The sequence below is a fragment of the Bombina bombina genome, chromosome 4 (assembly GCF_027579735.1).
Source record: "Bombina bombina isolate aBomBom1 chromosome 4, aBomBom1.pri, whole genome shotgun sequence".
In the NCBI taxonomy this organism is placed as follows: Eukaryota; Metazoa; Chordata; class Amphibia; order Anura; family Bombinatoridae; genus Bombina; species Bombina bombina.
The window spans coordinates 859,028,044-859,042,763 of record NC_069502.1 but is presented as its reverse complement, the minus strand read 5'-3'; the positions used below and the strand labels follow the sequence as shown (position 1 = coordinate 859,042,763).

General features: G+C 39.5%; 1 protein-coding gene across 3 annotated transcripts in view; it reads right to left on the bottom strand.

Moving 5' to 3' along the window:
• Nucleotides 1–1,135: 1,135 nt before the first annotated feature.
• Nucleotides 1,136–14,720, bottom strand: part of LOC128657312 (zinc finger protein 1 homolog) — a 78,566-nt gene continuing 64,981 nt past the window's right edge. For all 3 annotated transcript variants that reach the window (XM_053711605.1, XM_053711606.1, XM_053711604.1), the window contains 4 exons: nucleotides 8,928–9,026; nucleotides 5,571–5,678; nucleotides 4,493–4,600; nucleotides 1,136–2,107 (listed from right to left, as the gene is read on the bottom strand). In XM_053711605.1, the coding sequence (XP_053567580.1) occupies nucleotides 1,335–2,107; nucleotides 4,493–4,600; nucleotides 5,571–5,678; nucleotides 8,928–9,026 (1,088 nt within the window). In that variant the 3' untranslated portion in view covers nucleotides 1,136–1,334. The remainder of the gene's footprint in view (nucleotides 2,108–4,492; nucleotides 4,601–5,570; nucleotides 5,679–8,927; nucleotides 9,027–14,720) is intronic.

The following is a 14,720-nucleotide window of genomic DNA, read 5'->3' as shown; positions in this document are numbered from 1 at the left end:
ACAGGTTACTCCCATGGAACACCCATGGAACGCCTATATATTCGCTTTGTATGCAATCACCATTAATAAAGAACAAAAAAAAAAAACTTAAGAAAAAACTTATAGGAGCTGGGGGTTGTGGGTATATTGTACATGTGTATATACTGTGTTATATGTATACACTATACTGCAAAATGCTATATTATGCATTCAAAGCAAGTTCGCCATTCAAACAACATGTTTTTAACTATTGACATGTTCTTTTCTTTTGAGGAAGAAGATTTGCATTTAGTTTTACAGTAGTGCATATTTTTTTTTAAACATCGCACTATGTAAAACATGTTTTTAGAAATAAACATTAACATTATATTTGTATAGCAGCTACAAGTTTGCACTGCACTGTACGTGATTAGCTCTAATGTCGTGATCTCATTGTACCAAATGTATTATATATCAATTACATGTCTGTCACAGTGTGGCCGCGACACTAGAAGCAAACCCATGAAAGATAACTTTTGGGTTTTAAATAGAGCATACAATTTTCAGATTTACTTCATTCTCTTGGAATCCTTTTTTGAAGGAGAGCAATGCTTTACTGGGGCCTAACTAAATACAATGGGTGAGACAGTGACAAGAAACTAGCTCACAGTAGTGCAATACATCTGAGTGAGCCTACCTATGCAGGCTTTTCAACAATGGATACCAAAAGAACAACACAAATTAGATTTTAGAAAATTGTTAAAAATTGCATGTCCTTTCTGAAGCATGAAAGTTTAATTTTGACTTTACATTCCATAAATGCCATTGCTCCCCTGCAAATCTATGTACACAGAATCAACCCATACTAAGTTTCAAGAAGCTCACTGAATAGAAGATTGTTTAGAGTGGAATAGATCTGCACAAGGACCTAAGTGTGAAGAGGGAGGGGCAATCATTAAAATGAAGAATAATATTATTTTTGATAAATACAACTATTTCTATTATCGTTCATGTAATCATTTTTCTCCTTCCAATAAAGTACAGGTGAAAAGTTGATCAAATATGAAGGATTAACCAATGAAACTGGAGATAGTTCACCTCCAAATAATTTCATTAATTTCAATGATCTATCTATGCATATCTAATGATATATAACCAAATAGGTAATGGTCTGATATAACTGGAAAAAATAATCTGAAAACGTATTATTCTAAAAATGAAAACCATGATTTAAATCAATTTAAATCAGTCTCTAGTGATTTAAATCAACTTTCATCACATCCACCCTGGGGTCACCTCATAAACACTTGAGGTGCACATGCAGTCATTATCAGCACTTGGTATTGTGTAAGCAACAACTACATCACACTCTGCACTTAGGACGTTAAACTTTGATTTATTTTAATATGAGTTTTCTGATGCCTAATAAGAGTTGATTTTAGAGTAAAACATTTTCCACAGTCAGAACATGAAAATGCTTTCTCCCCTGTATGAATTTTCTGATGGTTAATAAGATTTGATTTCTGAGTAAAACATTTCCCACAGTCAGAACATGAAAATCCTTTCTCCCCTGTATGAATTTTCTGATGCGTAATAAGATTTGATTTCCAAGTAAAACGTTTTCCACACTCAGAACATGAGTAGCCTTTCTCCCCTGTATGAATTTTCTGATGCGTAATAAGATTTGATTTCTGAGTAAAACATTTCCCACACTCGGAACATGAGTAGCCTTTCTCCCCTGTATGAATTTTTTGATGCCTAATAAGAGTTGGTTTCTGAGTAAAACATTTCCCACAATCAGAACATGAAAATCCTTTTTCTCCAGTATGAATTTTCTGATGTGTAATAAGAGTTGATTTCTGAGTAAAACATTTCCCACAGTCAGAACATGAAAATCCTTTTCCTCCTGTATGAATTTTCTGATGAGCAACAAGATTTTTTTTATGGTTAAAACATTTCCCACATATAGGACAGGAAATTGGCTTTTCTCCTGTATGAATTTTTAGATGTTTAAGAAGATGTGATTTCTTAAGAAAACATTTCCCACATTCAGAACATACATTTCCCACGTGGCTTCTTTGATTTTGAAGATGTAAAGAAGCATCTGCACTCTGATCATAAGTAGGATTATTGTAGTTTGTGGATTCACCTGTCAATAAGAAACACAATGGGAGTAATCTTATCAATTACATAATTATTTTATCATGAAAACATATAAACTGTTCTAATTTAGTCAGTCCCCTACATTTGTAGCAGACACTGTGACAACTAGAGCTTTTCACAGCTTCCATGCTAAGGCTTAAGGGCAGTTTACTGGACATTAGTGATTATTTATAAGAATTCACACTTAGAGACCAAACTAAATTGAAATTAATGTTGTTTTTCTACCTAATGTATCTAGTCCTTTTAAAATTGTGTTTACATAATCCCTTAGTAATACAATTATTTCAGACCATAAACTAATATTTAAAACTACTGTTCATGTGCTTGTAGGTAAAACAAGGATGACTCTAGAAGCACAAAAACAAATAAAATGGCCCCAGTGAGAGAAGAATATCACTCATGTGTCAACTATGCCTTCTCGGATAATCAGAAGCTCCCCAGCAAACTGCATTACTCAGGCAATTCTGTTATACCATATAGATGAGGAGGATTATTTAGCTGAAAGGCTTAAAGACCTCAATACAGCTAAACCAAAAGCATATCAACTTGTGACAAATCTCTAAAATAACATCAAACCACCACAGTTACTTAAAAAAGGCTAAGAACATTTACATCACAGGAAAGAGGGTTAATATGCAACTTAAAGAGCCACTAAATACGGTAAAACTGCAAAATTAACAAATACATAATAAAAAGACAAGGTAATAACACTGAATTTCAAATAAGCAGTAGATTTTTTTTTCTGTCAAATTTATTCCGCCCCCGTATCATGTGACAGACATCAGCCAATCACAGAAAATATATGTATACTCTGTGAGCTTGTGCACATGCTCAGTAGGAGTTTGTTCCCCAGAAAATGCGAATATAAAAAGAATGTGCAAAATTTGATAATGGAAGTAAATTGGAAAGTATCTTAAAATTGCATGCTCTATCTGAATCATTGAAATTTATTTTGAATTGAGTGTCCCTTTAAATGCTTATTGCTTATGTGCACAAACCATTTTTTTTTTTATTTTTTTGAAAGTTGCATTTATGCCATATATTATTTACTTGTAATGAAGACCAGATTATCATTTTATATATAAGGTAATATATAATACATAAAATAAACTTTATTAGTGAACATACACATCAGATACGTACACTCACCTGCACCCTGCATCCCTCAGACATGTCACACATTTACACTCACCTGCATTCTGCGTACCTCAAACATGTCACACATTTACACTCACCTGCACTCTGTGTCCCTCAGACACGTCACACACATACATTCACCTGCACCTTGCATCCCTCAGACATGTCCCACACGTACACTCACCTGCACTCTGTGTCCCTCAGACACATCACACAAATACACTCACCTGCAATCTGTATCCCTCAGACACGTCATACACTCACCTGCACCCTGCGTCCCTCAGACACGTCACACACACGTACACTCACCTGCACCTTGTTTCCCTCAGACACGTCACACAAATACACTCACCTGCACCCTGCGTTCCTCAGACACGTCACACAAATACACTCACCTGCACTCTGTGTCCCTCAGACACGTCACACACGTACACTCATTTGCACCTTGTGTCCCTCAGACACGTCACACACACTTACACTCACCTGTACCCTGCGTCTCTCAGACACGTCACACAAATACACTCACCTGCACTCTGTGTCCCTCAGACATGTCAAACACACGTACACTCGTTTGCACCCTGTGTCCCTCAGACACGTCACACAAATACACTCACCTGCACTCTGTGTCCCTCAGACATGTCAAACACACGTACACTCATTTGCACCTTGTGTCCCTCAGACACGTCACACACACTTACACTCACCTGTACCCTGCGTCTCTCAGACACGTCACACAAATACACTCACCTGCACTCGGTGTCCCTCAGACATGTCACACACACACATACACTCATTTGCACCTTGTGGCCCTCAGACACGTCACACACATACACTCACCTGCACTCTGCGTCCCTCAGACACGTCACACACATGTACACTCATTTGCACCTTGTGTTCCTCAGACACATCACACACATACACTCACCTGCACTGTGTGTCCCTCAGACACGTCACACACATGTACACTCATTTGCACCTTGTGTCCCTCAGACACGTCACACACATACACTCACCTGTACCCTGCGTCCCTCAGACACTTCACACAAATACACTCACCTGCACTCTGTGTCCCTCAGACACGTCACACACATGTACACTCATTTGCACCTTGTGTCCCTCAGACACGTCACACACATACACTCACCTGCACTCTGTGTCCCTCAGACACGTCACACACATGTACACTCACCTGCACTCTGTGTCCCTCAGACACGTCACACACATGTACACTCACCTGTATTTATATTGTCACATATTTTCTGCTCTGCAGCTTCTGACATATTTCTTAGCAACTGATCTTCTGTTTGTTCCATGTTACATGAACTCTTAGCATCATTTTCACCTGGAAAAAAAAAAATACATAAATAAATCACTCTTTAAAATTTCTGTTGTCTCTTTTTAAAAAATCGTTTAAAACAAAATGTGAAAAATGGTGTAATTTAGGAGCCTACATCATTTGCAGTCACATCTGTAAGAAACATTCCATATAATGACATTAGCACATCAGTAAATTCATGTGTCAAGCAGTAAAGCGAGTTAGATGGGAATCAGTTACTTTACTAGCTGCAAATACAGCCTCATTGTAACCAATCAGAATTTCTATGTGAGACTTTATTACAGGGTCTAAAAATAACGTCCATTTTCCATTGCTTATTAAAACCTCACTATAGCCCATTTAATTATGTTAACATGTATTGCCTGAGTTAGAGAATGTACCACAGTGATATGATAGAAACATCCGATATATAAAGGGATTTATATAGTTCAAGACAAAAGTGTTTTCTATTTCTTCAATAAAAGAGGAAGAGCAGTAGAAATAATGGAAATTAGCAAGTTTAACCATTTCACCACTAAGCCATTTCATATGCTTGTTCTGAAGCAGTTTTTAGTGTTTTGCACTCGTATGTAGAATACAGCCCTACATAAGTTATATCACAATCACCACAAATAACAGATGAGTTTTCATCTATGTGTTTTATTGGGCGGGAGTAGTGGCTGTAAAAGTGAGACACATCACATACATAAACTTACCTGTGCCCGGTTCATTTAGACATGTCACATACGTACATTCACCTGTGCCCTACGTCCCTTACACATCACACATGCACACTCAGCTGTGCCCTGTGTCCCTGAGACACATCACACACATACACTCACCTGTGTCCCTTACATGTAACACATGTACATTCACCTGTGCCCTGTGTCCTTTATGTGTCACATACGTACACTCACCTGTGCCCTTTTTCCCACAGCCATGTCACACGCGTACACTCACCTGTGCCTTGTCTCTAAGACACATCACACACGCTCACCAGTACTTATATTGTCACATATTTCCTGCTCTGCTGTTTCTGGCATATTTCTTAGCCACTGATCTTCTGTTTGTTCCGTGTTACATGAAATCTTAGCATCATTTTCACCTGCAATAAAAAACAAACAAGCAATATAAAGAATCACTATTTACAACATCAATGGTCGCTTTTAAAAACTTAAGATTAAAATAAAATTTAAAAAATTGTGTAATTAAATATAAATAAACCTGAGCCTAGAACACTAGCTGTCACATCTGGAAGAAATTCCATGTAGTGACAGTATATCAGTAAGCACATCATGTGCCATGTAGTAAAGCAAGTTAGCTGGGATTTAGTGACTTTACTAGCTGCAAATACGCCCCCATTGTAGCCAACCAGAATTCCATTGTGTATTACACAAGTTTTAGTTTTAAAAATATAATCAAAAACATTACATGTGCATTGCAAATGCACTCACATCACAGTAACACCCTTTATACCTGACATGGGGACAATACAGCACTAGTATTCCAAAAGCCTCTATACCTGACATGGAGACAATACAGCACTTGTATTCCAACAACCCCTATACCTGACATGGGAACAATACAGCACTAGTATTCCAACAGTTCGTAAACCTGACATGGAGACAATACAGCACTTGTATTCCAACAGCCTTTAAACCTGACATGAGGAAAATATAGCACTAGAATTCCAACAGTCCCTATACCTGACATGGGAACAATATAGCGCTAGTATTCTAAAACCCTATATACCCAACATGGGGAAGATCTAGCACTAGTTTTCCAACAGCCCATTGACCTGACATGTAGACAATACAGTAATAGTATTCCAACAGCACCTAATGTTCTCCACAGGACTTTTTTAGCAGGTGCAACACCCGGCTGATTTTACTGACTACCCGGCTAAAATTGTAGCTAATCTTAAGCTACAATGAGCTAATATTAAAAATGTTCAATTTGTATTGCACAAATTATCTTTAAATACATTCTGTTAAATTATTCAATTAATTTGTGTTTTGGATAGCTGAAAATGATAAAATATTAGAAAATATCACACTGCCCCCACCCGGCTACTTCATAATGCCACCTGGCTGCCAAAATTTTCTATGGAGAACACTGAGCACCTATATCTGACATGGGGATAATACAGTACTAGTATTTCAACAGCTTCTATTCCAATAGCCCATACACCTGAAATGGAGACTGTGACAGAATCCAGATACCCCGACTGGATATCTCTGACAAAATGAGACCTTCTTCGACCCTGAAACCTGTAGCTGTAGTGCTGGAAGTGATAGTAGCCAGTAGCCCACCCTAATAACCAGACAAGACCAGTATTAAGGTGAAACAAGAACCGACTTATTCACACAAAACTCACAGTATTTATACACAATTGCCATCTGATAAGAGCTAATCCCATTAGGAGAACAATACACCCCTCCAGACAGTCTGGCGCCTTCATAGAGGCCATAGGAACATAGAGATCCACGCAATGCATAGGTCATTGTTTCGGGGTGATCCCGAGGGAGCGACATGATCCATTACTGGGGACCAGAGCGGTAGCCTGGGAAAGGAACTCAGGAACCTCTTTTTACTCACCCCAACCCATGCCCATCGATTGTATGTTAAGTCCTCAAAAGAGCGGAGCTCTGTAGCAAGGGGCTTTCGGAGCGACCTAGGTTAAAGGCCAGCTGGAATCTCTGGCGATCCCAGTCGGTGAATAGTTACATAAGATTCTGGCTGGGACCTGGCCAGGCATAAAGGGGGTAAAGTGAGGTGGTGATCAGCTCTTTCAGGGAAAAGTTCAATTACTGCAACAAACAAGGGGAACTGTTGGAAAACATAATAATCCAACTGGTGAAGGGATTGTCCTTGCAGCCTGGTATCCATAACTATCACGCTCCCTGATGGCAGGGCTGAGGGGAAAGGGAAGGTCCAGCGGCACAGCCTGTCCAGAGTTAGACCACTGTATCAACCCTCTAGGCAGGTATAGGCCCCTGGTCAGAGACAATACAGCACTAGTATTCCAACAGCCCCTATAGAAGATATGGGGATAATGCAGCACTAGTATTCCAACAGCCCATATACCTGACATAGGAACAATAAAGCACCAGTATTCCAACACCCCCTATTAATGATATAGGGATAATAAAGCACTAGCATTCCAACAGCCCATATACCTGACATGGGGACAAAACAGTTCTAGTATTCCAACAGCTCTTATACCCGACATGGGGACAATACAGCACTAGTATTGCAACAGTCCTTATATCTGACATGGGGACAATACAGCACTTGTATTTCAAAAGCCTCTAGACCTGAGGTGGACCATACAGCACTAGTATTCCAACAGCCCCTATAGCTGACATGGGGACAACACAGCACTAGTATTCCAACACCCCCACACCTGACATAGGGACAATACAGCACTAGTATTCAAACAACCCCCTATACCTGACATAATGACAATACAGCACTAGTATTCCAGTAGCCCCAACACTTGGTATATGGGCACTAAAGCACTAGTATTCAAACAACCCATATACCTGACAAGGGAACAATACAGCACTAGTATTTTAATAGCCCCTATATTGACATGGGGACAATACAGCACTAGTATTCCAACAGCTCCTATACTTTACATGGTGACAATAAAGCATTATTATTATTCTTTGTAAGATTCTACAGGTCTACACACACATAAACACATACAGACATGCACATGGAAACATGCACAGACACTCTGCACAAGCACACACAGTCAAAACCTAATTACTTTTTAGAATCAAATTTTACAGATAGGTTCCTGGTCTTTTTATAATAAAATGTATCTAAAAATAAATGTTCACCCACGGGCCACATCTCTGCATCTTCATGTGTGTAGCCACATGTACAGTCCATTAGTATACACAATTCAATTGGGTACAATTTCCATGGTCACAGCTGCCACTTTTCACCACGGTAATTATTACTAATATTGCTTTTTTCGCATATGTGTATTGTGCTCTCTGCATCTATTTGGTTAGTTCTATATTTAATGCTGTAGCTTGTTGGCAGAATACAATGTTCCTTTAAAAAAAATTCACATAAAAATACGAACATGCTTATCTGCTGGTCTTTCACATGTATGATAGAAGGTTTAAATACAATGCCCCTTTAACTTACTATATACAGACATAAGATACAAATAAGAGGCTATAAAGATAACATAGTGCTGTGAGATTTATTTTATGCTCCTACAAAGTGATATCGGTGTATCCTGACTGGTTATATAATGTAAGAGTAGTTACAGACAATAAGCTATAAAAACCAGGCAATATTCCATAAACAGAAGAAACGTTACAAGTGCACTTGCCTTCATTGTCACTGTAACACATTTCCTGCATTAGAGCTCCCAGCTGACACGTTACACTCAGATCTTCTGTTTTAACATATACGTCAGTATTAATATTATCTGTAAGAACATTTAATGTAGACAACATTTCATGGTTTAGGATTTTATTTCCCCCTAAAAGCAATTCTTGTTTAACATAGAACTTAAATGCCATACACTTAAAGCGACAGTCTACTTAAAAGTTTGTATTGTTTAAAAAGATAGATAATCCCTTTACTACCCGTTCCCCAGTTTTGCATAACCAGCACTGTTATAGTAATACACTTTTTAACTCTGCGATTACCTTTATCTAAGCCTCTGCAGACTGCCCCTTATCTCAGTGCTTTTTGCAAATTTGCATTCAAGCCAATTAGTGCAGGTTCCTGCATAACCATTATAATTCTCCATGGAAGTGAGCACAATACTATCAATATGGCACACATGAACTAGAACTGTCTGGATGTGAAAAGCTCATAAAAAGCACTAAGATAAGAGGCCGCCTGTAGGGGCTTGGAGACAGGCAATCTTTGGGGTTATAAGTATAGTAAAGGGTTAGAAATCTTTGCCAAGTATTAGCAAAAAAAAATACATAATTGTAATTAGAGATATACATGCAATAAAATCAACTTAGCTTTTTCCTGAAAAGAAGCTTTTTAATATCTTAATTAAACTTTAAAATTCACATGCAACAAGCAGTAACGACCGCCCTTAAAATAGGCAGAGTTTATGCAAAATTAACTGATCATCAACAGCCAATATATTATTTAAATATTAAAAGGACGCTCTTTATTGAAACCTTGCATGAGCAAGGTTGCGAATGTCAATAGTGTTCACATACTACAGGGGCTTATACTTTAGGTAAGTATAATAAGTACCCCTAGGCTAATGAGCAAGTTAATTTGATTTTAGTAAAAGGAAGTTCTAGACTAACAAGTATATTTTTAACCCCTAGACAAACGAGCATGTTGGTTTTTATTTCTTAAAGTAGACAACCCGCAGAGTGACCAGCAATTATTTTTAACCCCTAGACTAACAAGCAAGTTTTTTTGTTCTTAAAAATAGAATAATCGCAGGAGTTGCAAAGATTAAAAGCAACAGCAATTTAGGATGTTAATAATTAACTTTAGTCACATCCTAAATTGCTGTTGCTTTTCATCTTTGCATCTCCTGCGATTAATCTGTTGAAAGAACATAAAAACGTGCTCGTTAGTCTAGAGGTTTAAAATAATTGCTGGCCACTCTGCGGGTTGTCTACTTTAAGAAAAAAAACAACATGCTCGTTTTTCTAGAGGTTAAAAACAAATTCTTGTTAGTCTATGGGTTTATTTACTTTTACTAAGATCAAATTGAATTGCTCGTTAGCCTAGGTGTACTTATACTTACCTCAAGCAACCTAACACAGATATTTCCCTATGCGCTCAGTGAATCTTCAGTGCTCGGGTGCGCCACTCCCACCAACCTCGACGTCAGTTTTATGAAGTCCGCCCTGCTTCCCATGTCAGTATAGTGTCGTGCCGCATTAGCTAGGTATGAGGGGCCAAGATGCGCATGCGTTACTTTTAAAATAATTATATGCGCATGCGGGTCGCCATGATGATTCTACCTAGGTCCTAGGGTCCATGTAAGGAGATAAAAAATGAGTTTGGCTAAATAAAGATTTTTAATGAGGAATAACTAGAAAACAAGTGAAAACATTTAACAGGTACTTATTTTAAATATTTAATATATATAATGAAATTTCAAAAAAATATTAAAAACGGTTTTGGGTTTACTATCCCTTTAATATAACAATCTTGGTTATGTAAAAGCATTATCTATCTTTTTAAACAATAACCAAAATCAAGTAGACTGTCCCTTTAATTTTTGGGAATCCCAAACTATTTCCAGCACCTGGGAGCAAAACGGTGTGCAAGCTCAGTAGGTACTGCACAATAACCAAAGCAAATATGTATCACAAGCAAAGAGCTGCACCACCAGTCTCTTCAACAGATTTATTAAGTACAATCTGTACAATATCACAGCCAGACCACAAAACAAAGTTTCGGACTTAGTCCTTAATCATGTATGATTAATTTTTGGGGCATATTTAGATTGATCGATAACATGTATTTTATTAGATTCGAAAATTCAGATCTTCCGTTCAATATTATATTTCAGAACTTAAAGTGTTAAACCGATTAGCTAAAGTGAAACAGTTAAAAAATGAATGAGAGTTTCATTCGTGAAAACGTTAGTATATACTTATCTTCAGAGCAATTTCACTATAAAAGCTACACAGATAATAGCTGAAGCTCCGGTCGCCATTTTCACCATTTGATTGACAGATGACTTATCTGCAATCAACTAATCGTTGTTTCCCCCCGGGCAGTGACGCTTGTGCAAAGGGGCTGAACACCCCGGTGGGGGGGGGGGGGGGTTGGAACGATTAGTTGATTGCAGATGAGTCATCTGTCAATCAAATGGTGAAAATTGCGACCGGAGCTTCAGCTATTATCCGTGTAGCTTTTATAGTGAAATTGCTCTGAAGATAAGAATATACTAACGTTTTCATGAATGAAACTCTCATTCATTTTTTAACTGCTTTCTTTTAACTTTAGCTAATAGGTTTAACGTGACATTCACTTTAAATGTACATATAATAAGATTACACAACACATAATGTTACATGACAGTAATTGATTCAAAAAGATAATTATATTGCAAAGTACCAGTTGACATTTTATTCCTATATTATCACATATTTCATAAAGGCCAAAATAACTGAATTCACAATAAAAACAGTTTTCAGAATACCATTTGATGAACTAGAGCGTGAGGAGAAGAAATATAGAGGGCATATGTGTGTGTATCATTTACATGAAGCAGAGGTTGAGAGAGAAGGGAAGAGAGGGCGTATGTGTGTGTACCATTTACATGAAGCAGAGGGTGAGAGAGAAGGGAAGAGAGGGCATGTGTGTGTATCATTTACATGAAGCAGAGGGTGAGAGAGAGAAGGGAAGAGAGGGCGTGTGTGTGTGTGTGTGTGTACCATTTACATGAAGCAGAGGGTGCGAGAGAGAAGGGAAGAGAGGGCATGTGTGTGTGTATCATTTACATGAAGCAGAGGGTGAGAGAGAAGGGAAGAGAGGGCATGTGTGTGTACCATTTACATGAAGCAGAGGGTGCGAGAGAGAAGGGAAGAGAGGGCATGTGTGTGTGTATCATTTACATGAAGCAGAGGGTGAGAGAGAAGGGAAGAGAGGGCATGTGTGTGTATCATTTACATGAAGCAGAGGGTGAGAGAGAAGGGAAGAGAGGGCTAATGTGCGTGTGTGTACCATTTACATGAAGCAGAAGATGAGAGAGAAGAGAGGGCATGCGTGTGTGTATCATTTACACGAAGCAGAGGGTGAGAGAGAGAGGATGAGAGAGAAGAGAGGGCATGTGTGTGTGTATCATTTACATGAAGCAGAGGGTGAGAGAGAGAAGGGAAGAGAGGGCATGTTTGTGTACTATTTACATGAAGCAGAGGGTGAGATATAAGGGAAGAGAGGGCGTGTGTGTGTGTGTGTGTGTATCATTTACATGAAGCAGAGGGTGAGAGAGAAGGGAAGAGAGGGCATATGTGTGTATAATTTACATGAATCAGAGGGTGAGAGAGAAGGGAAGAGAGGGCATATGTGTGTATAATTTACATGAATCAGAGGGTGAGAGAGAAGGGAATAGAGGGCATGTGTGTGTGTATCATTTACATGAAGCAGAGGGTGAGAGAGAAGGGAAGAGAGGGCATGTGTGTGTATTATTTACATGAAGCAGAGGGTGAGAGAGAAGGGAAGAGAGGGCATATGTGTGTGTACCATTTACATGAAGCAGAGGGTGAGAGAGAAGGGAAGAGAGGGCATGTGTGTGTACCATTTACATGAAGCAGAGGGTGAGAGAGAGAAGGGAAGAGAGGGCATGTGTGTGTGTATAATTTACATGAATCAGAGGGTGAGAGAGAAGGGAAGAGAGGGCATGTGTGTGTGTATCATTTACATGAAGCAGAGGGTGAGAGAGAAGGGAAGAGAGGGCATGTGTGTGTATCATTTACATGAAGCAGAGGGTGAGAGAGAAGGAAAGAGAGGGCGCGTGTGTGTGTATCATTTACATGAAGCAGAGGATGAGAGAGAAGGGAAGAGAGGGCATGTGTGTGTATCATTTACATGAAGCAGAGGGTGAGAGAGAAGGGAAGAGAGGGCATGTGTGTGTATCATTTACATGAAGCAGAGGGTGAGAGAGAAGGGAAGAGAGGGCATGTGTGTGTATTATTTACATGAAGCAGAGGGTGAGAGAGAGGGGAAGAGAGGGCATGTGTGTGTATCATTTACATGAAGCAGAGGGTGAGAGAGAAGGGAAGAGAGGGCATGTGTGTGTATCATTTACATGAAGCAGAGGGTGAGAGAGAAGGGAAGAGAGGGCATGTGTGTGTGTATCATTTACATGAAGCAGAGTATGAGAGAGAAGGGAAGAGAGGGCATGTGTGTGTGTATCATTTACATGAAGCAGAGGGTGAGAGAGAAGGGAAGAGAGGGCGTGTGTGTGTGTATCATTTACATGAAGCAGAGGGTGAGAGAGAAGGGAAGAGAGGGCATGTGTGTGTGTATCATTTACATGAAGCAGAGGGTGAGAGAGAAGGGAAGAGAGAGCATGTGTGTGTATCATTTACATGAAGCAGAGGGTGAGAGAGAAGGGAAGAGAGGGCATGTGTGTGTGCATCATTTACATGAAGCAGAGGGTGAGAGAGAAGGGAAGAGAGGGCATATGTGTGTATAATTTACATGAATCAGAGGGTGAGAGAGAAGGGAATAGAGGGCATGTGTGTGTGTATCATTTACATGAAGCAGAGGGTGAGAGAGAAGGGAAGAGAGGGCATGTGTGTGTATTATTTACATGAAGCAGAGGGTGAGAGAGAAGGGAAGAGAGGGCATATGTGTGTGTACCATTTACATGAAGCAGAGGGTGAGAGAGAAGGGAAGAGAGAGCATGTGTGTGTATCATTTACATGAAGCAGAGGGTGAGAGAGAAGCGAAGAGAGGGCATGTGTGTGTGCATCATTTACATGAAGCAGAGGGTGAGAGAGAAGGGAAGAGAGGGCATATGTGTGTATAATTTACATGAATCAGAGGGTGAGAGAGAAGGGAATAGAGGGCATGTGTGTGTGTATCATTTACATGAAGCAGAGGGTGAGAGAGAAGGGAAGAGAGGGCATGTGTGTGCATTATTTACATGAAGCAGAGGGTGAGAGAGAAGGGAAGAGAGGGCATATGTGTGTGTACCATTTACATGAAGCAGAGGGTGAGAGAGAAGGGAAGAGAGGGCATGTGTGTGTACCATTTACATGAAGCAGAGGGTGAGAGAGAGAAGGGAAGAGAGGGCATGTGTGTGTGTATAATTTACATGAATCAGAGGGTGAGAGAGAAGGGAAGAGAGGGCATGTGTGTGTGTATCATTTACATGAAGCAGAGGGTGAGAGAGAAGGGAAGAGAGGGCATGTGTGTGTATCATTTACATGAAGCAGAGGGTGAGAGAGAAGGAAAGAGAGGGCGCGTGTGTGTGTATCATTTACATGAAGCAGAGGATGAGAGAGAAGGGAAGAGAGGGCATGTGTGTGTATCATTTACATGAAGCAGAGGGTGAGAGAGAAGGGAAGAGAGGGCATGTGTGTGTATCATTTACATGAAGCAGAGGGTGAGAGAGAAGGGAAGAGAGGGCATGTGTGTGTATTATTTACATGAAGCAGAGGGTGAGAGAGAGGGG